The 27,436-nt window shown below is 35.0% G+C and overlaps 2 protein-coding genes across 3 annotated transcripts in view; both read right to left on the bottom strand.

Moving 5' to 3' along the window:
* Positions 1-201: 201 nt before the first annotated feature.
* Positions 202-24,171, bottom strand: LOC124437916. The gene is made up of 3 exons (XM_046987882.1): positions 24,085-24,171; positions 9,628-9,684; positions 202-2,157 (listed from the first exon to the last, which is right to left on the bottom strand). Exon 3 carries the CDS (start codon positions 1,753-1,755, stop codon positions 370-372), a length of 1,386 nt encoding a protein of 461 aa, XP_046843838.1. The 5' UTR covers positions 1,756-2,157; positions 9,628-9,684; positions 24,085-24,171; the 3' UTR covers positions 202-369.
* Positions 10,908-27,436, bottom strand: part of LOC124437917 — a 34,499-nt gene continuing 17,970 nt past the window's right edge. The window contains exons 2-3 of one of the 2 annotated variants that reach the window (XM_046987884.1): positions 26,410-26,653; positions 10,908-12,856 (exon numbers count right to left, since the gene is read on the bottom strand). In XM_046987884.1, coding sequence (XP_046843840.1) covers positions 11,723-12,856; positions 26,410-26,637 — 1,362 coding nt within the window. In that variant the 5' untranslated portion in view covers positions 26,638-26,653 and the 3' untranslated portion in view covers positions 10,908-11,722. Of the gene's footprint in view, positions 13,149-16,081; positions 16,283-26,409; positions 26,654-27,436 lie in introns of those variants that run through there. The other variant, XM_046987883.1, reaches the window with a different exon arrangement.

The raw sequence follows: 27,436 nt of genomic DNA, 5'->3' as shown, positions 1-27,436 counted from the left end.
CGTAACAAAATCCATCATAAATAAATTTCAAAATGGAAAACATTTCGTGATTTATTTAAAATTTCGATCAGATATTCTGTTTGAATTTTTCACTGAGGCTGGTTACCCAAATGTTTGCAATTGTGATTTCATATCCCGCACGCCGCTACGTGTCTAAGATCATGAATATTACGTAACTTTTAAAAGCAAGTGCAGTTTTAATAGAAAAGCAAGCTATATACACAAGCTTATATATATCATACATCTTTGAAACTCGCTCACTTTCAACTACATGAACTAAGCGCACCAAAACAATCTTCAGAAATTTTTACTTAGCTTTGGTCTGCACACGAAGATCATGCATGACGTGAGAGAATAAAATTTGCATTATTAGCGGCCTCGCATCAAGATGAGAAATCGATTTTGGTTGGTGTCTTTCTCAGAGTCGGGTTCCACATCATCGTCAGTTTTCCCCCCTTTTTTACGTACATATTCAATAATCTCAAGCATCACTTTAGCAAAATTTTCCGCTGAGAAGGTACCTTTCTGGGATAAACCGTAAGTAGAACTTTTCCGTTGTGCACATTCTTGACGATCGAAATGTGTAGCAGGCTTGGTATTCTTAGCACAGTGCATTTTCAAGTGAATTATACGTTCATCAGTAACCAAAGCCACCTTTCCGTTGACATGGTGAACAAGACGAACAGAATCATTAAATAAACCCGAGTTATATTCTGTGTTCATTAACATGAGCGACGACTGATGTTTTTCCGTGACAGATGAGAAAGTGTCAATCACTACCTTTGAAGAAACATCTTCAAAGTAGTAACCTGTAATGCACTTGGAGACTGGCGTGTAAATAACTTGATCATATGCCTTGATTTCTTTCACGCTTGGATTAAATTTCATGACTTTTAATAGATTTCCCTCCATGTTGTAGATAAACAGTTTATAAAATCTGCGAAAACGTTCCTCTCGATGAATTATGATTGCCATTTTGTTATCAGAAGAAATGGATAACGATTTTAATTCACCAACAAGTGGATTACGATTGCCTTTTGCCTTTAGCGCCTTCAGAAAAAGCTCGCCATCTTTGTTACATCCGCACACGGTGATATTGCTTTGATCACTTATCACAAATGCAACAACAATTCTTTCATCTTGTGTTGCGGCCATGAACAGATTTCGTGCATCTTTGTTGTCCAGGAACTTTAATGTAGACTGTTGGACAATACCATCTTTTGAAAAAACTGTCATTAGATATTTCCAAGTGTTTCTACTTCCGTAACCAGAAAGAACATAAACCACGCCTTTGTTATCAACTGTCATGCATCTAATCTGCCAATCATCAATCCCGCAATTTTCTTTGCACCACAGTTGAAGTTTTCCTGTTTCGCTGTTGACTTTTTGGAGACTTTTTCCAGAAAAAATCAGCATTTCTCCTTCGTTGGTTATTGTGATTTCTTTGTCGACAAATAGGTGAGCTTCATCTTTACAAAAACGAGATTCGTACCAAGGTGTGGAAGAACTCGTGATTCCTTCAACATCTTTAAAATACAAAGGATGAAACTTGTGCACACCTGATTCAATCAATGGCCAGTCAAGAACAGCTCGTTTTTGAAATGTGTTGTTTGAAATAAAATCGGCTAGTAATAAATTAGTTATCACTATGCTGTCAACGTTTCTATCCCTCCTGTTTTTATTAAGTGTGAATTGTGAAAATGAAAAAAGCTTTTCGACCTCGGGCAACGAATTCAAGTTTTTCAAGTATACCATAGCATCCGTTTCTGCTGCCTCACTATCATTAAAATTTCGAAGAATACAACTTGCGATGCAAATCTTGCATGCAGTTATTCTGTCTTCAATTTTTAATGATGCATTATGAAATGCTAAGCCAGCTTCTCTGTCTGCCTCTGTAAAAGACTCTTCAGCCAACTGTTTTCGCTCTTCTTTCAACTCGAATTCTTCGTTTTTAGTTGACTCGGCAAGTTTCAGTCTTTCAATACCCTTACTGAAATGACTAATACTACTGTCGAGATCTTGTCTGCATATTGCCTTTAATATTGTTAATTCGCCTTCAACAACACCTAGGAGTTCCAGCAGTGTTTTCCACCTTTTTGTAAACCTCCTATCACGCCCAAACTTATTGTTATTGGATCCATCGCAAGTTTCAGCAATCTAAAATTGGTTTCGTACAATACAGGTATTACATTAGCAAAGCAAGTTTGTATTTGGCTCGTGCTATGCTGACTTCTCAGCAAAATAATAATTTATGGGCTGTTTACATGATCCCGGCTAACGGAATTTCAGTGAGGCGTGAATGGTTTCGAGGTATTGAAAGGAGTCAAAACTTCAAGCGCAAAAATTACAACTGTTTATTAAGCGCCACAAGTTATTCCTGTTGTAATTCTTAAATTAAGATAAATCAATTGTTTTCATTTTTAAATGTTTTTTGTAGTTGTCAAACCAGAATATTGTGAAATTGCCAGAGAACATTTATCTGATGATGAGTATTGAATCGTTTCCATTTGCCAAAATCATTTAACGCTTGACTGAATCCCGGCTATTCGGGCTCATTTAATAAGCCCCTAAATTTGTTTAGAAAATGATATTTCATGCATTGTTTTTTCAGCGACTGAGCACAAATATAATTGCGTTCTGTCGTTACTTAAAGTGCATATAAAGCTTATGGGATTTTTTGTATACTGAATCGTGGTATAAAACGTTATATTCCAAATTCTTTTTCTTCGTTGGACCAATAGTTCTCGTGCTACACTCAATTAAAATTATCAAAAAACTGGCTATTTGAGTTGCTCGATTTCTCGGCTATATACTGGAACTGCGCGGTCATTTGAGGAAAGCGTGACGTCATGAAAGTAACATTTCAGCAAGCATGCATTAAAAATATAGTCACAGAATAGATAACCTTAGGTTATCTATTCTGTGATATAGTGAAATATCTGCTTTGACATGCTTAATCGCAGTATAGTTGCCCGAAAAAGGGCATAGGACTTCACGGCATTTCTTTTTATGGATCAGAAGATCCTTTAAAAAAGAAAAAGAAGAGAAAGTGGCTACATTTCGTCCCTTTAAAACGAGCGAAATGCCCCATAGCAAAGATGTGGAGCATTTGCTCGCTGCACTTCAAACCTGAAGATTTTACCAGACGGTATAATAGTTTGCAAAGGCATTGATGATAGAAAGTGCGCCTTCTGAAATGAATTGTAGACAGGTAAGGATTTTTGTTTTAAATCCTGTATATTTTCCGCGTGAGACTGATTTCTTCGATGAAGGAAGCTTGTTTTAAATTCGTCAAAGATTTTGTAATGGAAATTTAATTTTTGCAGTTGATACCATGTTGTTGTAGGTTGTTAGAGTTATTTTGTCTAATCAAGACTTTTGAAGCTGAAAGTGCTACCTTTTTGGAAGACAGTGATAGTGATGTTGAATTTTTTGATGTCTTGCAAGTTCAAACAATTGCAGCACAAGCAGAAGTACAGGTATTTAATTTATTCCAATAATTTCTTTACACTAGTAGATTGTAAGATCTACAGATAATATTTTTTTTTGTTTCAGAATGGGTTTTGTCAACTGCATTTGGCACCATTGATGGTAAACATATCAATTTTCGTGCACCTCCAAACTCAGCCTCTGAGTTTTTTTAACTATAAAAAACATTTAAGCATAGTACTCTTGGCAATTGCAGATGCAAATGCTAAATTCATCTCATTTGATCTTGGAGCCCCTGGCAGCCAGTCAGATGGAGGAATTTTTAAAGACAGTCACTTTAAAAACATACGCAAGACAGGCTATTTCCCACAAGCCTAAAAACTAAGAGATACATTATTGCCTATACCTTACTTTCTGCTTAGAGATGAGGCCTTTGCTTTGAATGAAAATCTAATGAAGCCATATCCACACCGGACTGCAATAGGTGATGAGAAAGTTTTTAACTATAGACTTTCACGAGCACAAAGAATTGTCAAAAATGCATTTGGATTGATGTGTAGTCGATTCAGATGTCTTTTGAGAACATTGGAGTTGGATGTTCCACATGCAATGCAGGTGGTGAGGGCCTGTATGGCACTGCATAACCTTTTGATAAGTCAGAAGGACCCGTTTTACACACATCCAGGATGTATGGACTTTGAAGATATAGTAGGAAATGTTGTGAATGGTTCTTGAAGAACACAATTAGGCAATGAAAATAAAATATGTGACATCCAGCCAGATGCCAGTGCCCACCCATCATTAATTCATGCTAGACAAATCAGAAATGCTCTTAAAGACTATTTCTTTGAAGAAGGGGCAGTTGATTTTAAATGGACAATGACAAACTAAGGAATTATAACAAAGAAATAAATTTACCTCGTTTGTATATAAAAAATATATGAAAACTTGTTTAGCTGGTTGATGTTGCCCTTTATATACACATAAATACAGTAAAGGAAACTCAAAAACAAATGTATAAGTTATTTTGATGTAGAAGTTTAATCATTGAAACATGTTCATTTAAAATACCCTAGTTTAATAAGATGGTGGTTGAAGCTGATTATTTATTGATTGTTCTGCTTGATAAAATGGTTGGTATTGAGCCCGTGGGGGCTTTAAAAATAGTCGATTGTATGGCAAACTTGACACGTCTTTGTATATCTTTATCTGCCAGACCGGGCATTGCATGTGCTACATCTTTACCAAAAATATCCCACTGGTCTTTAGGAGCAGATGTTGCTTATTTTGCCAACTGGTTCAAGGCAGATGTTGCTGACTCAAGAAATGGACTGTGTGATTGTTTTCTATTCTTTGAGCTTGAAATGAAACTACATTCACTTCCTGTATCTTCATTATCAATAATTAAATCATTCAATTGGTTTTCTCTGTCTGGTGGAAAACCTTCATCAATAGCATTTGTAAATACTTTACGATTGTGTGATATAATTCATCCAGGAAACTGCACTGGTCAAAAAACGTCCATTTTGATACATAAACTTCACTAGCCCCACCTCCTGTACCTCGGCTTTTTCTTATTTTTCAAACTTCTTCTCTATAAAATGTTCTTAAGCTCTGTATCTCTGCTAAAAGGTTAAGCCAGACATTTTATTAGAATAGACTTATTTGAATCCAAATAATAGTATATAAAGCTAAAGATGGATATGTTTTCCTTTACCAATTTTGGCCTGCAAACAAGCTGAGTTAGAAGTTTAAACACATTGCCATGTAAGCAGGACAAGATATTTTTTCTTTGCGATTTAAGGCAAACCAAAGAATATAAACAAAGTTTATACATCGCTAAAATGCAATTCTTTCGACTCCATTAGAATCTTATCACTCACCTTTGATGCTTGGCAAATCAACGTTTGGCAGTTCAACTTTGATTGCTTGCTGTATTTCCCGGTAGTGTGCATTCTTCATATTTCTGTTTTTGTAATGCTCACTTTTGGTATTCCAAATACTCTCTTTCTCTGACAGTATCGAGAACCAACTCCCACTTGATCGGTCCAGTTTTTTTTATCACCCGCCATGTTTTGTTTTATGTGAAGCCTGTGATCTACTTCGCTCCTTGATATGTGAGACTTTTTATTTGACAGCCATCTACACGACCCATTTTTTGTATGTGATAATTTTAATTTGTCACATAAAAGCTAGCACGCCAGCTTTTCAAAACAGGCAATTATTAAATAAAATTTGACAACTTTTTTGTCGTTTACACGGTCAAATTAACATTGTCAACTAAAAATTGTCATATTAAAATTGCTCGTGTAAACGGGCCATTAGACCCATTGAGTTCTATAAGACCTCAATGATTAGACCACAATCGCTACTAGTTACTTGCATGACGTCGGCGGATGTATGAAACAACAACTCGTTTCCAGAGCCCATACGGGAAAACATTGGGTGCAAAATCCAGACTTTGAAGGGGGATTAAAAGAAAAGTTTTACATTCTATTTTTATTAATACGAATATGTGTTTTAAGACATGGTCTTTCAAACAAGACCAAAACGCCATAAGGTTTATATGCACTTTAAATACACTACGTGTATACAATCTTTATAATGTGATATACAGTCTGTCTTTGGGCGTTTTTTGTCACCAGAGACGTAACCAACTTACAAATTTGTTTATTCTACGTAAATGTTTCATCATCAAGTTCATTCATTTATGTTGTACGTACAGTGAGTGAACTTCAAAATATTTACGTAGCATGAACAAACTTGAGTGCTGGTTACGTCACAGTTCGTGACATTTTCTTAGCCGAGTTGTAGATCTTGCGTTAGCCAAAATAAATTTTAACTGCTCCATTATGGATATAGTTAGATTTAAAAAGGAACTTCCTTGGTAAGATAATGGACGTTTATTGCCAAAAGCGTTAGATAAAGATATTTCGAAAGGAAGCCAATGAGTTTGATGGACAAAAAGGAACTAAGACTAAAGGTACGTTTACACAAAACAATTTGTCGGGCCGACACTTACGCCATATTACGTGATTCTTGCCATATATGGAACATTTGTTGTGAAAGACAAATCGTTGTGTGTAAATAATGCATCCGATGTATTTACGCGATTTCAAAAAAGAAAACAAATATGTCGAAGAACAATAGTAAAGCGAAATTAAAAGTTGTCATTGTAGCTACGAAGGTAATGTATATTATTATTATTGCTTCAAAAAATAAAGAAAAGAAGAAAACAAATATAAAGATCGGTGTGAGTATAAAAGTGCAAATCAAGGTAAATTTGCCGTGTTTCTTTTTTTAAGAACATATTCTTAACTATTTTTTCTGAATCTCTGCAGCTTTTTGCTTTTGAATAAAAACAACGACGCTTTCAGCACTTTCTTTTTCCGTGTTGAAAGAAAACATTTTGATGATTTTTCGATAATCATAATTTGCTTGTTTCTGAAGCCATAGCAACATAGTAAAAATCGGGAACGAATCTGTAGTTTGTTATAGATTTTCATCCGATTTTTTTAGTCGGCGACTTTCCAAATATGGCAAGAACACGTAATATGGCGTCATTGTCGGCCCGACAAAGCGCTGTGTGTAAACGTACCTTAAGTGTAAGATATCGTCAAAATTAAAGTAAAGATCATGGTGTAGAAAGTGAATAGGATAAAGAAAGTATTATTTAGAGGAAAGAAAATGTTGGTCATCCAGGGGATGAAAACGTTCAAGTAGATGATAGCAATAAAGTTCATGGGCAATAAAAAGGATAACAAGGATACGAGAGAAATGAGAATGATAAACGTTTTCCTAGAGAAATTCAAAGCATTGTAAATAAGGACAGACTTGGGTCTTGGAAAGTCACTTCAGCAACACAAATAATCTTTATAAAACAGTAAAAGGGTATATGCTATGGGCAGAACGATGAACGACATAATGAAAAAAAAACTATGTGTACACAGGACGACAACAAAAGGAGAGAAAAATGATGCGAAAAACATGTCATGCTGAGACGAATTATAGTGTGGTTCTTCAATGAAACTTATAGGAGGGATTTTAAAAGAGAAGCAACAACGTGAAAATAAATAGTAAAAATGTTAACGAATCCGAAAGTAATGAAACTGTGAAGAAATATCTCTTCAAAAAGTACAATGCCTTAGACAAATCTGGATTGGAAACAACAAACAATTAACGAAGAAAAACGCAGTTAGAAAAAGTACTTTCAGATTTTGAAGAAGATAATGATTCAAATACAACAACAATTCAGCAAGCATCTGTCTGTGCACTACAAAAGCAGATGATGAAATGAGAGCATGAAAGAAAATCAGAAAAATGGTGGATGAGAATAGGTACGGAGTATGGGGAGAATATAAAGAAAGTTTGCAGCATCCTCTTTCTTAGCACAAAAAGAGTACAATAGGCCATTGATAAAGAGGAAGTGATTTACAGAAAACTTGGAGGAAAAGGTCAGAAGCACTTAGAATGAGCCCGAATAGGAATTAAACTCCTTTGTTAAGAATATCATAAAAGCGTTTCTAATGGGCTACCCAAAAGTACATTTTTTCTAAGTCTTCCTCATATGTGTGGTTCCATTGGGAGCCAATATCAAGAAAATCTTCCACCATTGTACTTGATTGGAGGGTGGGAAACAGGTAAACCAGATGGGGTCAACCATGGAAAACCGTTCTTTCACAGAATGATACTTGAGTAAACCGAAAGGAAACACGAGTAATTAACAACATGTGCAATTATAGATATTGTGAATCTTGGTGATAACAGAGACTGTTTGAAAAGAGATATTCGAAAGTAACTGTAAATAAAAGAAATTAAAAATGTTCCTCTAATTTTGGAGGAAGTTAGAACTTATTTGGGAAAGAATAGAGAAACTGAGCACTGATATAAAGCTTCAGCAGTTGCAGAAAATAACGATTTCTTAAAAAGCAATGATCACGAGAGAAATGGAGATGTAGTTAAAATGAGCAATTCCGTCGAAGCTTACCTCCTGTAGGCAGGTAGATTTGAGTTTGTGGGAAAATACTAGCATTATCTATAATAATGATAAATCCATAGCAAAAATTCTATAATTTTTAAATTTGTTTTGTGCGTTTGCTTTGTACGGTACATGAAATGAATAGGCTACTATTTGTAAACTTTATGCGTTACATAGTTCAAGCTATTGCAAACACCGAAAATGCACACTTTAACTAAAATAAGGTTTTTTCCTCAATCCCCTCCTCCATAACTATATTGTGCATTAATGATTAGCTCATTATTCTAGAAGAATCGCTTGTCCAAAGTTGAAGATGTGTGTATTAAAAGAAAAGTTGCCAATTACTTCACACATGTTAAAAAACAAACATATTTGTTTATACGATGAGTTCATTCAATGTCGTAATCGGAAATATAAGGCACATTCTGTGCAATAGTCCATATTGACTGTTGTCATCGTAAATGCACACTTTTTAACCAAAATAAGGTTTCTTTCTCAAACCCAATCCCCCATAACTATGTTGTGCATGCAACAATGAGTAACTCATCATTCTAGAAGAAGCGCCTGTCCAAAGCTGAAGATATGTGTATTATGAGAAAAGTTGCCAATTACTCATCACATGTTCAAAAACAAACCTATTTGCTTATACGATGAGCTCATTCAATGTCGTAATCGTAAATATAAGGCACATTTTCTGCAATGGTCCATGTAGACTGTTGTCATCGAGTGCTGGTTGCATTGATTTATGTTTTCTAATTTTCTGCAGTTCCTACATTTATTTATTCAATTTTCTCATTTCCTAACTATTGTGCGCATGTAGGCCGTTGGCTATTATCTGGGACCAACCATCTGTGTGTCGACTTGCGAACTAACTATGACCAACTCAAGAATTCATGACCAAATGAATGAAAGTAATAACTGAAAATACTTCAGGCAAGTTAAAAAATTCCCGGCGGAAATTTTATAAATCGTATCATTACTTATGTTGATGGAATGATGTTGTTAATAAAACCTCAACTGATATGGAGTTGTTTCTAGGTTGTCGCCTTATTTAATTCTTTCGCGTTTTTATGGTTGCTTACTTAGCCATACTGTTTAAAGACAGGCTCTTGGCGAATGAAAGATACGTTTGTACGCTACGCAGCTTTCTTAGCACTATGATTACGTGCCTTGAATTGTATACTAATGCATTACAACACAATTAAATTTGTATGACCTACCGTAAATTTGTGCGAACTACGACTTCGTCACCAGTTTTGCTTCCGTTCGATTAAAACCTTCAAAATCAGTCGAACAATGTTTTGCAACATTAATATATAACTTTTGATGAAATTTAAAAATGTTAACTATTTCAAAATATCTTTGCGGGAGTTGAGTTTTATAAAGAGATTTTTGTCCTCTTCAAAGCAAACGGGGAGAAGGAATTGATTGGAGGAATATTTTAAATGCTTAACTAAATTTTCATTCTTGTATCCAACAAGCTGATAAGGTTAAATCAAAGAAGGGAAAAGTAGGTAGTCGTACATTACTTTTGATAAATGTAAAGTAAGCTTATAAGAGAAATTAGTCCACAGATGAAAAATATATAATGATAAATAAATTTTGACTAGAATTTTCTCTCTCTTTAATGGCTGCTCTACTTAATAAAGAAAACTAATAATTTACGCAATCCATCATCAAGACGTCACAGGGATTTATTATTAAATCTTGATTCGCATCGATGACCAAAATTAAAATCATTTCTGGCGTCACTAATGAAATACATTGCGATCGTCAAGTACATCACTATGGAACATGCAATGGAAAATTTACCACCAATTTAAAAAATAAGATAAAGTACTTCAGGAATGGTGAATTGCATACGTTTTGACTGCATTTGACACAAAATCAGTATGGGTATAAAAGAATTACGTAATATTTCACCTGCGTGTCTTTAATGTGTAAGCATTTGGTTGAAAACGTTGATTTCGTTGCATCTCGTTCAATAGTCTTATACATTTTTGCCATAAAAAAACTTAGCACTGTTTCTTACCCAGCAATTTCGTCATCCAATATTTTGCATTAACAACCATATTGTTAAATCAGCCAAAATAATTTCGAAAAGAATTTGAAATAATTATACTATTTAAGTTTCATTTCGTGACAATTAACACTTTAGCAGCCGCGCGATGTCTGCCAAAATTTGCTCGTTTCCATTATCTCTGAGCAATGAAGTTAGTATTGATTTAGGCTATGCAATTATTCAGGCTACACACACTCAGCTTGCTAGACATACACTACATAGGCTACACACCCCACACTGGATATAATGATAAATTGTGTAAAGGAAAGTCGAGAATATTATTCTTAGTGTTAAGGTATTAATCTAAAACATTGTTGACTGAATTGTGTTTATAGACTTGGGACTATATAACATAGGCTGACACTGTTGTATTTATAGAAACCATTACAACTTTCACCCTAAATGTCTCCATAGGAACTCGGAAATATACTTCAGTAGTTTCTGCAGTTTTTTTGTATTCTGTAACTACCAATGTATCTATACTCATTAAAAGCTTGGAAGCAATTAAGCAACGTATAAATTTTTTGACATTGTTGCTATTTGACATGTGCGCATGCTGTTATTATAATTTCATATAAGACATTAGGAGTTCTAGTGCCCACAATAAACATTGATCAAAATATATATGTTGAAGTATCGTGATGTGTATGAAAGTTGACAGTGCTAGTGGTAAAATTTTGTCTAAAAATTTTATCATCTTGATATTTTTGCGACCTCGAATTGCCATGCAATATTGCTTTGAAGCAATAAAGTTAGAGTGTGTGCGATAATAACGTATTTTTACGTGCGACTCAATGAATTCTTTGCTTTTTGTTTGTTTGAATTGAGTAATAGCATTAGATACTGGAGTACAACTCCGCCATATCAACTTTTTTCCAACTCTTTAAGCGTCTTAAAATAACTTCCTTGACTGAAACTCTTTTCAAGTTTTTGTTCCGAGCTGTCGTCGTTTTTTCGTTCACTTTTTTTTCTTACTTTAACGCTGTAGGCACGAACGTTATGGTTGGTATCAGGCTTTTTTGTTGCTTCTGAAAGGCCAGGCTCATTCCTATCCTTAAACACTCGGTTTTGACTGGGGTTTTCTTCTAAATTTTTTGTTAAATGAACTATGCACTCTTTTGTAACCAAAGCCACTCCTCCGTTACCATGATAAACAATACGAAATGAGCCATTAAACAATCCCAAATCATATCCTGCTTTCATCAATACGAGCGACGACTGTAGTTTTTTGGTTTCAGTTGAAAAAGTCTCGATCAATAACTTTGAAGCATCCTTGTTAAAGAAATAACCTGTGATACACTTGGAGAGTGGTGTGTAAATAATTGATCATATTCTTTGATCTCATCAAGGGACGGTTTGAATTTCATGCAATCTGATAAATTTGCTTCCATGTTGTAGAAAAGGATTCTGTAATATTCACGGGGATGTCGATAGGTTATCATGGCTATTTGCCTATCAGCAGAAAAACACAAAGATTTCAACTCGTCAACAAGTGGATTATTAATGCCTATAATCCTACAAGGTTCGAGAAAGAGAAAACCAGTTTTGTAGCATACACATAGGTTGATGTTAGGTTGGTCACCTTCAACAAATGCAATAGCAACTACTTCATCATTTGTGACGGCCATAAACAAGTTTCGTGCCTCTATATTGTCTAGAAACTTCAAAGTAGATTGTTGGATAGCGCCATCTTCTGAAAAAACTGTCAATTGATAGTTCCAAGTGTTCTTATTTCCATAACCAGAAAGAACATATACCACGCCATTGTTATCAACTGTCATACATCTAACTTGCCAATCATCAATCTCACAACTTCCTTTACACCACGGTTGAAGCTTTCCTGTTTCGCTGTCGACTTTTTGGAGATTTTTTCCAGAAAAAATCAGCACTTCTCCTTCGTTGGTTATTGTGATTTCTTTGTCGACAAATAGGTGAGCTTCATCTTTACAAAAATGAGATTCGTACCAAGGTGTGGAAGAACTCATGATTCCTTCAATATCTTTAAAATACAAAGGATGAAACTTGTGCACACCTGATTCAATTAATGGCCAGTCAAGAACAGCTCGTTTTATAAATGTGTTTTTTGAAATGAAATTGGCTAGTAATAAATTCACCATCAGTACATTTTCAATGTTTTTGTCCCTCTGGATTTTGTTAAAGGTTAATTGTGGAAAAGAAAAAAGCTTTCCTATCTCGTGCAACGAATTCAAGTTTTTCAAGTATACCATAGCATCCTTTTCTGCTGCCTCACTATCATTAAAATGTCGAAGAATAGAACTTGCGATGCAAATCATGCACGCAGTTATTTTTTCTTCAATTTTTAATGATTTGTTGTGAAATGCCTTGTTTGCTTCTCTGTCCGCCTCGATAAACGACTCTTTAGCCGACTGTAGTGTCTTTGATGGTAGCGACTCATATTCTTTGTTTTCAATTGACTTTGGGAGATTTAGTTTTTCTACACCTCTCCTGAAATGACTGATGCTGCTTTGGAGATCTTTTCTACACATTGCTTTTAATATGGTTAATTCGCTGTCGATTACACCTAGTAATTCCAGGAGTGGTTTCCCACCTACTGAAAAACCCGACAATAGTTCCCAACTTAATGCTATTGGATCCATTGCAAGCTCGAAGTCTTCAAATAGGCCAATCCTGAGTTGTGCTCTGTTTTGATTCAGCAATCTAAAATAGGTTTTGCACAATAAGGTATTACAATGGAAAATTTCATTGTTATCAAGGGGCATTCCCCAGTAGTGAAGCTTCCTTAAATTTTTCCCCGTGCTATTTAGTGACTTTTCCAGCAAAATTATCAAGTTCTTTAGATAGTGAGAGTGAGAAATTATGCTGGCTTTGCCGCAAGCATCCTATCATTGCTTCAGCACACAATTTATATTTTTGTTTAAAGTTTTACTGTAGCGTCGAAGTGATGTGAATAACTTATTTGTGATATTTTATGGATTTGTTTGAACTTTATTGCTAGTAGCTCCATACTAAAATTAGTACTAAGCGTTATCAGATAACATTTGTAAACAGATTGACTTTAAAATATAATTTCGTATAATCTAACTATTACACTGTCAGATGTGTATTTTATCCGTCGTCAATATTGATTTCTACAGCCTAGTTTGCCGAAACGTCAGGCAACATGAACAACAGTCCCCCTTTGAACTGCACTCATTTGGACAATCTACATCTAAAAACATGTAGGAAATGTTATTTGTAAAACATTTGATGCGTATATGCAATTAGCGGAATAGTAAACCAATAGGAACAATACCAAGTTTGGGCCAGATTATATAGAGACAAGCAAGCCCGATGATTTCAAGGGATTGAAAGTAAGCGCCAAACGTCATTCCTGTTGTAATTCTTAAATTGGGGCAAATTGGTTGTTTTTATTTTAAATATTTTTCGTGTAGTTTTTAAATCGGAATATTGTGAAGTTGCTCGAGAAGATTTATCTAATGATCAGTATTGAATCGTTTCCATTTGACAAAATCATTTAACGCTTCGCTGAATCCCGGCTACCGGACTCGTGTAATCAACGTTTTAAGAGAAAAAAATAAGAAGTTTGGAAAAAAGGAGGGATGAGAATATCCGAATCAATTGAATAAAGAAGAAGAGGGAAAACAAGAGTGGAGGTAGAGATGTTTAATGGTAGACCAATAGCACCACAGCAAATAGAGAAAGGGCCTAGCATTGAAAATATATTGATTTCGGAGCATGCTTTTGGTAGATGTCAATAAGATGATAAAATGTGTGAAACATGTTATTGTGAAGAGAGAACTTGTTAGAATATATTTGCACGATATAAATTTAAGGAAGTTTGCAATAAGATCAAGTACAGTAAATATTAAGGAAGTTTAAGATCGAAGTACGGGTAGCATGTTAATTGACAACGTCAAACAATAAATGGATTAAAGTGGCACAGAGAAACAAGTATTTGAAACAAACGAGTATTGGATAAGAGGTTGACTTCAATTTATGAAATAAAAAAATTGGAAGAAAGATTAGATTGGAAGTTTAGTTTGGAAACAAACTTAAACCAACAAAGATGAAAAACCCAAATACTTGTAGAATATAAGAAAGTAGTGAAAATGACTGTCAAGCAGACGGTAAATTAAGAGCATAGAAAAAAATCGGAAGAGTTGTGGATCAGAATAAGCGCCAACTGCAGGGAGAATGTAAAAGAATTATTTGCAACCCTTGCTGGCTGGATGCAAGATGACATGAGCAAGTTATGTAAGAAAACGTGACCACGCGCTCCACAGTGCATTGAATGACTCAGTCTTTAGTTATGGAATGGAAAGAAAGAAGGAATTGGTACAAGGGTAAATTAGAAGAAAAGCTCAAAGGTAGTTTGTCTTGGGAAAAATGTAAAAGAAGTGTAAAGGAAGTGTTGAAAAGATGAAATGGAAGCGTAATGTACGTAATGGGAAATGTGTGGTTAGCATGGAAGTGATAGAGCAAGGAGCTGGTTGGAACAGAAAATAATTGCAATATTATTGGTACAGGACCAAAATGTTATGGAACTACTTAATCTAATGCAATAACATTTTTGAGCTCAGAGAGCCTGATATTGTTTTCACCGACAAACAACAGCAAACATGTGTAATTAAAGATAACCCGTGTCTTTGTGATAGCAGAACTATCGATATGAGTCCTTAAAAAGAGATATTCGAAAGAAATGGTAAATAAAGGAAGTTAAAACTGTTTTTGTTTAAGGCCTGTTGGTACTTATTTTGTGTTAATAATAGAAAAATTAAGTATTGGTTTAAAGATTATGCAGTAATAGAGAAAATAACGCTTTTGGGAACTGCAAGGTTCATGAGAAAAGGATTTGAAATACACATATCAAGATTATTGTCAAATAAATACTCGGGTTGCAAGCAGCTGCTATTGAGTTAAGCTATTAAAACGGCGAGAAATGCACTTTAGTTATACAAGGCTTCTTTATCCACCCCCTCTCAAATAATTATTGTCATGCAATGATGATGTTCTCGCCATTCTAGCAGAATAGCTTGTCATAGTCCTAATAAGTCATTTGTTATCTAAAGATGTGAGTTTTATAAAAAACGTTGACAATTACACAATCACATTATTAGGGACAAGCTGTTTGTTTATGCGAAAACGTTCATTCAGTTGAGTAACGCAGAAAGATTGGACCTTAACGAAACATTTAATGTGGCGAGTCATATTGATTTTAGTCATAGAATGCTGACTGCATTAGTTCGTATTGTGCAATTTTTCACATCTGTTTAATAAACTTTCCTGTTTCTCAACTTTTAGGAAAGGTAAAGCGTGGGTCATTATGGGCTTCAAGAATTAAGGAATGATGTTGCGCATAAAACCTCAAATGATATGGAGTTCAAGATGGTAGTTACATCGCCTCAAATAATTTTTCTACTTTTTTCACGGTTGCCCAACGAACCACTCTTTTGAATTTTTTTCTTGAGATTGGCGCATGCAGGGGGATAAAGGATACAGAGACAGGCACTTTGCTATTGAATCTAACCTTTCAACGCTGGAAATTTTTCTGGCACTATGATTATGTGCTCTGAAATGTTTACTAATGCATTACAACACAAATCAAACAGCACTTAGTCTATGTAACGTACCTTTTCTTTTGCAATCAATCACTTCGTCACCAATTTCGTCTTTAACAGATTAAAACCTCTAACTGCAATGTGGACATATGCTTAAAAATGTTAACAATTTCAAAATATCCTTGCGGGTGTTATATGTTATAAAAAACTTTTCTTCTGATAGCTACTTTTAAAATGCCCCGCAAGGATACCTTGCGTGGGAGAGAGGACTGCTACAGCAAATATACTCACACGCAGCCAGGATAAAATGTACTGTTAAAATGTACTGTTTGGAAAATCTTTGTCGACTACCAACGTTTGGTTTTTCATACTGGAAAAAAAGCTAAATTTTCTTCATTGAATAGACGAAAGTGATTACTTACGTAATTCATCTTTAAGACGTCATATGGATTTAATAATTACCACCTGATTCGCATTGATGACAGGAGTATCATGGTATGACTGACGACGGTGCGACTGATGAAATACATGGGAAATAAATGCAAATGAACGCAAAGAACAACGACTGATATAACAAAAATTTTTTAAAGAGACAAAGTTTATCAACTCTGGTGAATTTTAAACGTTTTGATTGACTTTCACGCAAAATCATTATGGGCACGAGCGGAATTCGCCCGAATTTCACTTGAGCTTCCTTTCATTTGGAACAGTGCGTTGACAATGTTGATTTCGTTGCATCTTATTCAAATGCCTTCCTAATTTTTCCAAGTAAAGACGGTTGGCTTTATATTCTACCCAGAAAAGCGATTCGAGTTATCTAAATACGTTCGAAATAAATTGATTCGTAAATTTCATACTGTGATAATCGCTTAATTAGCAGCCACTTTATGCAAAAATTTGCTTGTTTACAACATTGCTAAGCAATGTAGAATTAAGCTAGTACTTTTTAACTGTCATTTTTGTTTTGTAGTAACTGAGTTGCATTTCAAGATTTTTAACAATCTCAAAATTCACCGGATATATTGTCCATGTAAAAAACTGTACCAAAACTGTGCCTGTTTTGTTTATAGCTAAATAGTTGAAATTCCGTCAATAAAAAAGTGAGTGAGAGATGCATATTAAACACACTATACAGGCTGTACACACCATACAGGGTATACACACTCTACAGTCCGTACAGTCTCTACTGGCTATATTAACACGAATGAGTTAAGGTTGAGATTTTTAATTCATTATACATATTCTAGAATATTCTTAACTGAATAGTGTTCGTAGAGTAGGGACTTTGAATGTCGTGAATATTTTTTTTAATTTTTTTTAAAAAAAATTAAAAAATTTAGTTATATTGTTGAGAAGGTTTATTTTGTTTTGTCCCATTCATTATTTTTCCTAATTTCACTGAATAAAGTAAAAATGGTTTGCAGTGTATCCACCCAAATGAATGGCCTACAATTTGAAATTAAAATGTTTTGCATTAAGTCGCTATCATTTTGGGAATCAGCGAAATAACTTTGACCGCGAACGTCGGCCAAAATGTGGTCGTCTACAACATCTTCTAGCATTTCTCTGTCAAAAGAAAACCTTTTTAATTTTGGATTCTTTTTTGTGATGACTGATTTATTCTCTGCAAGATGCTAACCGTCCTACAATATTCACTTGCGTATTTACAATAAAATCGTGTTCGAATAGAAAATTGTGCAATCATGAAAAAACTGTCGTATTATTTTGTTGGTGAAAGTTTGTCAAATTTCGAGAGAAATATGAATTCTCTGAACAATCATATATTTCCCTTAACAATATTTGTGTGAAACTTACTGTACGGTACTATGCAATGGTTTGTTGTAAGAAATTTATCATAATGTCATTATCAGTTTAAATTAAATGATCGATTTTAATCCTACTGCAAAAGTAGTCAAATTCTTATATCGTCTTTCAATTTATTTGGTTCTATCGTTCTTGTTTTATTTAGTTAAATTCTACTCTAATCTATTATTTCGTTTCTTTAATGCTACGCTGTACAAAATTAACGGATGTCCAGATAAGGGAAGCGAAGAGAAAATAACCTCGAGCTTACTGGACAAAGTGTCGTTTTCTTCTTCACATTGTTGACATTACTTTGTGAAAAATTAAGAAATTTTAACCCTTATTACCAAATCAACAAGATGAGGCCAATCAACAAATAAAGCACACCGCGTTTGTTTAATGGAGAAAAAGCATTATACTGAAGAACTTTAAAAAAGAACATTTAACATTACATAACCCATGAAATAACCTGCAAAATACGTGTGCTAGAGGGTAATATTATTACTTACCCAGCCAGCACACGACGTTTTCTTAACGTTGGCTGAAGGTTGTACTTACGCTACGTTATGACATAACGTTAAACAACGTTCTTACCACGTTGTTTTCCTTATTCAAATTTTAACCACGTTTGTGTCAACGTTGGTTGAACATTGACATTAACATTAGGTAAGGAAATTATGTTGTAAAGTTGAAACGGAAGTTATGTCTAAACGTTAAGATGAACTTTAGTATAAGGTGATTTTTTGGTCGCGTGCCCGTCATTATTGTCTGACGTTGTTTCAACGTCGGTTGAACGTTAAGATGAAACTTAGTTTAAGGTGATTTTTTGGTCGCATGCCCGTCATTATTGTCTGACGTTGTTTCAACGTCGGTTAAACGTTTAGATGAACCTTAGTTTAAGGTGATTTTTGGGTCGCGTGCCCGTCGTTATTGTCTGACGTTGTTTCAACGTCGGTTAAACGTTAAGATGAACCTTGGTTTAAGGTGATTTTTGGTCGCGTGCCCGTCATTATTGTCTGACGTTGTTTCAACGTTGGTTAAACGTTAAGATGAACCTTAGTTTAAGGTGATTTTTTGGTCGCGTGCCCGTCGTTATTGTCTGACGTTGTTTCAACGTCGGTTAAACGTTAAGATGAACCTTGGTTTAAGGTGATTTTTGGTCGCGTGCCCGTCGTTATTGTCTGACGTTGTTTCAACGTTGGTTAAACGTTAAGATGAACCTTAGTTTAAGGTGATTTTTTGGTCGCGTGCCCGTCATTATTGTCTGACGTTGTTTCAACGTCGGTTGAACGTTAAGATGAAACTTAGTTTAAGGTGATTTTTTGGTCTCGTGCCCGTCATTATTGTCTGACGTTGTTTCAACGTTGGTTAAACGTTAAGATGAACCTTAGTTTAAGGTGATTTTTTTATCGCGTGCCCGTCATTATTGTCTGACGTTGTTTCAACGTCGGTTGAACGTTAAGATGAAACTTAGTTTAAGGTGAATTTTTGGTCGCGTGCCCGTCATTATTGTCTGACGTTGTTTCAACGTCTGTTGAACGTTAAGATGAAACTTAGTTTAAGGTGATTTTTTGGTCGCATGCCCGTCATTATTGTCTGACGTTGTTTCAACGTCGGTTAAACGTTTAGATGAACCTTAGTTTAAGGTGATTTTTGGGTCGCGTGCCCGTCGTTATTGTCTGACGTTGTTTCAACGTCGGTTAAACGTTAAGATGAACCTTGGTTTAAGGTGATTTTTTGGTCGCGTGCCCGTCATTATTGTCTGACGTTGTTTCAACGTTGGTTAAACGTTAAGATGAACCTTAGTTTAAGGTGATTTTTTGGTCGCGTGCCCGTCGTTATTGTCTGACGTTGTTTCAACGTCGGTTAAACGTTAAGATGAACCTTGGTTTAAGGTGATTTTTTGGTCGCGTGCCCGTCGTTATTGTCTGACGTTGTTTCAACGTTGGTTAAACGTTAAGATGAACCTTAGTTTAAGGTGATTTTTTGGTCGCGTGCCCGTCATTATTGTCTGACGTTGTTTCAACGTCGGTTGAACGTTAAGATGAAACTTAGTTTAAGGTGATTTTTTGGTCTCGTGCCCGTCATTATTGTCTGACGTTGTTTCAACGTTGGTTAAACGTTAAGATGAAACTTAGTTTAAGGTGATTTTTTGGTCTCGTGCCCGTCATTATTGTCTGACGTTGTTTCAACGTTGGTTAAACGTTAAGATGAACCTTAGTTTAAGGTGATTTTTTTATCGCGTGCCCGTCATTATTGTCTGACGTTGTTTCAACGTCGGTTGAACGTTAAGATGAACCTTGGTTTAAGGTGATTTTTTGGTCGCGTGCACGTCATTATTGTCTGACGTTGTTTCAACGTCGGTTGAACGTTAAGATGAAACTTAGTTTAAGGTGATTTTTGGTCTCGTGCCCGTCATTATTGTCTGACGTTGTTTCAACGTTGGTTAAACGTTAAGATGAACCTTAGTTTAAGGTGATTTTTTTATCGCGTGCCCGTCATTATTGTCTGACGTTGTTTCAACGTCGGTTGAACGTTAAGATGAAACTTAGTTTAAGGTGATTTTTTGTCGCGTGCCCGTCATTATTGTCTGACGTTGTTTCAACGTCGGTTGAACGTTAAGATGAAACTTAGTTTAAGGTGATTTTTGTCGCGTGCCCGTCATTATTGTCTGACGTTGTTTCAACGTCGGTTGAACGTTAAGATGAAACTTAGTTTAAGGTGATTTTTTTGTCGCGTGCCCGTCATTATTGTCTGACGTTGTTTCAACGTCGGTTGAACGTTAAGATGAAACTTAGTTTAAGGTGATTTTTTGGTCGCCAGCGTTGTTAATGTCTAACGTTGTATGAACGTTGTCTAAACGTAAAGATGAACGTTTGATTAAGGCGATTTTTGGTCGCAGCTTCGTTAATGTCTAACGTACGGTGGCCCGTATGTGCCACTGCTTCTGCGTAGAACTATGTAGCTCTTCCATACAAATCAAGTTTCTCCGTACAACCCCGAGTGTTCTCCGTGCGAATATGTTGCTCCATGGAAAACGAACTGCTCCACACAAATGTTTACCTTCTGCTTGTTGAAATGCTACTTTTCCACACTTAAAGAAAGGTTGCTAAGAGCAAATAATCCTTTCTCCACGCTGAAATTATCTTTCTCTATACAAATAAGCATACCGAACACTCTCTTACCCCCTGGCAAAAATAACACACGTGCACACACTCAACGTCGGGGGATAACTGATCCTAATTACTGATTTTTAATTTGTTAACTGATTATAGTTTGGCGATAACGGTTAGTCGGTTACCTGTTAAGAAATAAAAGATGTATAAATGACCTGCTAAAATGATCAATTGCGAAATTTGCCTTAACATATGTCGAGAGGATTATAGTTTTGCGACGAATGTGCACATCAGCTTGTGCAGCTTGTAGGTTTGTACAAATCGTAATGATTTTTAATCATTTGGATCTTACTATTTAATTTTTATGTTTTAACTAAATGATAGATGTCTTTATTAGTCTTATATATAAAACAAATTTCACATTATTGTATTGTCTATGTACAATTTATGGTTACTATCTCTTTATTTTGTTGAAAGTTTTGAATTGCATAAAATTTAAATAGTATGTATTTCTTGATTTTGCAGCTGCAAACCAACCTGCTGTAGATCAGATAAGAGAAGCCATTACTTTTACTTCAACTGTGGCTATACCTATGATGTTATACTTGACTTCTTGACAAAACATCATGGAGTATCTATGAGTCTTAGAACACTCAATAGGCGACTAAGAGAGTATAATCTGAAGCGAAAGAATGTATCTGTTGATGAAGCATATATAAGAGAACTGGTTAAAATCGAGATGGCAAATGCAGGAGAACAGTCAGGATACAGGACCATTTGGCATGCTTTGAGGATAATATATAATGTACATGCACTCCAAGAAATGGTTTGCAGAATTTTGTGTGAACTTAACCCTGCAGCAAGTGAAGCAAGAAAAGCAAAAAAGATGAAAAGAAGAATATATTTGTCACCAGGTCAAATCACTGCTGGCATGCAGATGGTAAGAGAAAAATGGTGTTAAGGAATATATAATAGTAGAAATACAAATAGAAAATGACTGCTAAATGACTATTCTAAGAGATTTATATTAACCAATTGACATTTCCACAGTTTTGTTTACTGGCAATAAAAATTCACCTATATGTGTACAGAATCACCCCCCCTCCACTAAATAAAATCAGTGCAATGTCTGGTGTGCATTCAAAAAATATTTATCAGAAATGGAGATGTAGTTAAAATGAGCAATGCCGTCGAAGCTTACCTCCTGTAGGCAGGTAGAGTTGGGGTTGGGGGAAAATACTAGCATTATCTATAATAATGACAAATCCCAGAGAAATAATCATAGCAAAACTCCTATAATTTTCAAATTTCTTTTGTGCGCTTGCTTTGTACGGTACATGAATTGAATAGGCTACTATATGTAAACTTTATGCGTTACATAGTTCAAGCTATTGCAAACACCGTAAATGCACACTTTTTAACTTAAATAAGTTTTTTTCCTTAAACCCCCTCCTCCATAACCATATTGTGCATTAATAATTAGCTCATCATTCTAGAAGAATCGCTTGTCCAAAGCTGAAGATGTGTGTAATAAAACAAAAGTTGCCAATTACTTATCACATGTTCAAAAACAAACATATTTGTTTATACGATGAGCTCATTCAATGTCGTAATCGGCAATAAAAGGCACATTTTGTGCGATAGTCCATATTGACTGTTGTCATCGTAAATGCAGATTTTTTAATCTAAATAAGGTTTCTTTCTCAAACCGAATCCCCCCTAACTATGTTGTGCATGCAACAATCATTAACTCATCATTCTAGAAGAAGCGCTTGTCCAAAGCTGAAGATATGTGTAATATGAGAAAAGTTGCCAATTACTCATCACATGTTCAAAAACAAACCTATTTGTTTATACGATAAGCTCATTCAATGTCTTAATCGGAAATATAAGGCACATTTTGTACAATGGTCCATGTTGACTGTTGTCATCGAGGGCTGGATGCATGGATTTATGTTTTCTAATTTTCTGCAGTTCCTACATTTATTTATTTAATTTTCTCGTTTCATTACTATTGTGCGCATGTAGACCGTTGGCTATTATCTGGGACCAACCATCTGTGTGTCGACTTGCGAACTAACTATGCCTAATGAGTGCTGCCCCACTGAAATGACCAACTCAAGAATACATGACCAAATGAATGAAAGTAATAACTGAAAATACTTCAGTCAAGTTAAAAGATTCCCGGCGGAAATTTATAAATCGTATCATTACTTATGGTGATGGAATGATGTTGTTAATAAAACCTCAAATGATGTGGAGTTGTTTCTAGGTTGTCGCCTTATTTAATTCTTTCGCGTTTTTTATGGTTAATTAATTAGCCATACTGTTTAAAGACAGGCTCTTGGCGAATGAAAGATACGTTTGTACGCTACGCAACTTTCTTAGCACTATGATACGTGGCCTGAATAGTATACTAATGCATTACAACACAATTAAAGTTGTATGACTTACCGTAAATTTGTGCGAACTACGACTTCGTCACCAGTTTTGCTTCCGTTCGATTAAAACATTCAAAATCAGTCGAACAATGTTTTGCAACATTGATATATAACTTTTGATGAAATTTAAAAATGTTAACTATTTCAAAATATCTTTGCGGGAATTGAGTTTTATAAAGAGATTTTTGTCCTCTTCAAAGCAAAGGGGAAGAAGGAATTGATTGGAGGAATATTTTAAATGCTTAACTAATTTTTCATTCACGTGTCCAACAAGCTGATAAAGTTAAATCAAAGAAGGGAAAAGTACGTAGTCGTACATTACTTTTGATAAATGTAAAGTAAGCTCATAAGAGAAATTAGTCCACAGATGAAAAAAATATAATGATAAATAAATTTTGACTAGAATTTTCTCTCTCTTTATTGGCTGCTCTACTTAATAAAGAAAACTAATAATTTACGCAATCCATCATCAAGACGTCACAGGGATTTATTATTAAATCTTGATTCGCGTCGATGACCACAATTAAAATAATTTCTGGCGTTTCTGATGAAACACATCGCCATCGTCAAGTACATCACTATGGAGCATGCAATGGAAAATTTACCACCAATTTAAAAATGAGATAAAGTACTTCAGGAATGGTAAATTGCATACTTATTGACTGCATTTGACACAAAATCAGTATGGGTATAAAAGAATTACGTAATATTTCACCTGCGTGTCTTTTAATGTGTCAGCATTTGGTTGAAAACGTTGATTTCGTTGCATCTCGTTCAATAGTCTTATACATTTTTGCCATAAAAAAACTTAGCACTGTTTCTTACCCAGTAATTACGTCATCCAATATTTTCCATTAATAACCATAATGTTAAATCAGCCAAAATAATTTAAAAAAAAAATTTGAAATAATTATACTATTTATGTTTCATTTCGTGATAATTAACACTTTAGCAGCCGCGCGATGTCTGCCAAAATTTGCTCGTTTCCATTATCTCTGAGCAATGAAGTTAGTATCTATTTAGACTATGCAATTATTCAGGCTATACATACTCAGCTTGCTAGACATACATACTCGGCTACACACCCCACACTGGGTATAATGATAAATTGTGTAAAGGAAAGTCGAGAATATCATTTTCAGTGCTAAGGTATTACGAATCTAAAACATTGTTGACTGAATTGTGTTTATAGACTTGGGACTATATAACATAGGCCGACACCATTGTATTTGTAGAAACTATTACAACTTTCACACTAAATGTCTCCATAGGAACTAGGAAATATACTTCAGTAGTTTCTGTAGTTTTTTTGTATTCTGTAACTACCAATGTATCTATACTCATTAAAAGCTTGGAAGCAATTAAGCAACGTATAAATTTATTAACATTGTTGCTATTTGACATGTGTGCATGCTGTTATTATAAGTTCATATAAGACATTATAAGTTCTAGTGCCCACAATAAACATTGATCATAATATATATGTTGATCTTACGTGACATGTATGAAAGTTGACAGTGCTAGTGGTAGGCAAATGTGTATTCCGAGCTGTCGTTTTTTGTGCACTTTTTTTTCTTATTTTAACGCTGTAGACCATGGCCTACTCAAATTTACATACAAAATTGGGTGAGCCACGTATAGAAACGTGCCATATGGTTGTATCAGGCTTTTTTGTTGCTGATAAAAAGCCAAGCTCATTTCTATCCATCAACACTCGGTTTCGACTGGGATTTTCTCTTAATTTTTTTGTTAAATGAACTATGCGTTTTTTTGTAACCAAAGCAACTCCTCCGTTATCATGATAAACAACACGAAATGAAACATTAAGCAATCCCAATTCATATCCTGCTTCCATCAATACGAGCGACGACTGTAGTTTTTTGGTTTCAGTTGAAAAAGTCTCGATCAATAACTTTGAAGCATCCTTGTTAAAGAAATAACCTGTGATACACTTGGAGAGTGGTGTGTAAATAACTTGATCATATTCTTTGATCTCATCAAGGGATGGTTTGAATTTCACGTAATGTGATAAATTTGCTTCCATGTTGTAGAAGAGGATTCTGTAAAATTCACGGGAATGTCGATAGGTTATCATGGCTATTTGCCTATCAGCAGAAAAACACAAAGATTTCAACTTGTCAACAAGTGGATTATGAATGCCTTTAATCTTACTATGTTTGAAAAGGAGACAACCAGTTTTGTAGCATACACATAGGTTAATGTTAGGTTGGTCTCCCTCAACAAATGCAATAGCAACTACTTCATCATTTGTGACGGCCATAAACAAGTTTCGTGCCTCTATATTGTCTAGAAACTTCAAAGTAGATTGTTGGATAGCGCCATCTTCTGAAAAAACTGTCAATTGATAGTTCCAAGTGTTGTTATTTCCATAACCAGAAAGAACATATACCACGCCATTGTTATCAACTGTCATACATCTAACCTGCCAATCATCAATCTCACAACTTTCTTTACACCACGGTTGAAGCTTTCCTGTTTCGCCGTCGACTTTTTGGAGATTTTTTCCAGAAAAAATCAGCATTTCTCCTTTGTTGGTTATTGTGATTTCTTTGTCGACAAATAGGTGAGCTTCATCTTTACAAAAATGAGATTCGTGCCAAGGTGTGGAAGAACTCGTGATTCCTTCAATATTTTTAAAATACAAAGGGTGAAACTTGTGCACACCTGATTCAATCAATGGCCAGTCAAGAACAGCTCGTTTTTGAAATGTGTTGTTTGAAATGAACTCGGCTACTAATAAATTGGTTATCACTATGCTGTCAACGTTTCTATCCCTCCGGTTTTTACTAAGTGTGAATTGTGAAAATGAAAAAAGCTTTTCGACCTCGGGCAACGAATTCAACTTTTTCAAGTATACCATCGAATCCTTTTCTGCTGCTTCGCTATCATTAAAATTTCGAAGAATACAACTTGCGATGCAAATCTTGCATGCAGTTATTCTATCTTCAATTTTTAATGATGCATTATGAAATGCTAAGCCAGCTTCTTTGTCTGCCTCTGTAAAAGACTCTTTAGCCAACTGTTTTTGCTCTTTTTTCAACTCGAATTCTTCGTTTTCAGTTGACTCGGCAAGTTTCAGTCTTTCAATACCTTTACTGAAATGACTAATACTACAAACGAGATCTTGTCTGCATATTGCCTTGAATATTGTTAATTCGCCTTCAACAACAACTAGGAGTTCCAGTAGTGTTTTCCCACCTTTTTGTAAACCTCCTACCACGCTCAAACTTATTGTTATTGGATCCATCGCAAGTTTCAGCAATCTAAAATTGGTTTCGTACAATACAGGTGTTACATTATCAAAGCAAGTTTGTATTTGGCTCGTGCTATGCTGACTTTTCAGCAAAATAATCATTTATGGGCTGTTTACATGATCCCGGCTAACGGAATTTCAGTGAGGCGTGAAATGGTTTCGAGGTATTGAAAGGAGCCAAAACTTCAAGCGCAAAAATTACAACTGTTTATTAAGCGTTACAAGTTATTCCTGTTGTAATTCTTAAATTAAGACAAATTAATTATTTTCATTTTTAAATGTTTTTTGTAGTTGTCAAACCAGAATATTGTGAAATTGCCAGAGAAGATTTATCTGATGATGACTATTGAATCGTTTCCATTTGCCAAAATCATTTAACGCTTGACTGAATCCCGGCTATCCGGGCTCATTTAATAAGCCCCTAAATTTGTTTAGAAAATGATATTTCATGCATTATTTTTCAGCGACTGAGCTCAAATATAATTGCATGACTGAAGTACAATATCGTGCTTGCTATTCGTCGAGCGTTCTGTCGTTAATTAAAGTGCACATAAAGCTTATGGGATTTTTCGTATACTGAATCAACGTGGTGTAAAACGTTATATTCCAAATTTTTTTCTTCGTTGGACAAATAGTTCTCGTGCTACACTCAATTAAAATCATAAAAAACTGATTATTTGAGTCGCTCGGTTTCCCGGCTATAGACTGGAACTGCGCGGTTATTTGAGGAAAGCGTGACGTCATGTAAGTAACATTTCAGCAAGCATGCATTAAAAATATAGTGAAATATCTA

Source organism: Xenia sp. Carnegie-2017, unplaced genomic scaffold (assembly GCF_021976095.1).
Source record: "Xenia sp. Carnegie-2017 unplaced genomic scaffold, XeniaSp_v1 HiC_scaffold_18, whole genome shotgun sequence".
Classification (NCBI taxonomy): Eukaryota; Metazoa; Cnidaria; class Anthozoa; order Malacalcyonacea; family Xeniidae; genus Xenia; species Xenia sp. Carnegie-2017.
This window is presented reverse-complemented; position numbering and strand designations above follow the sequence as displayed.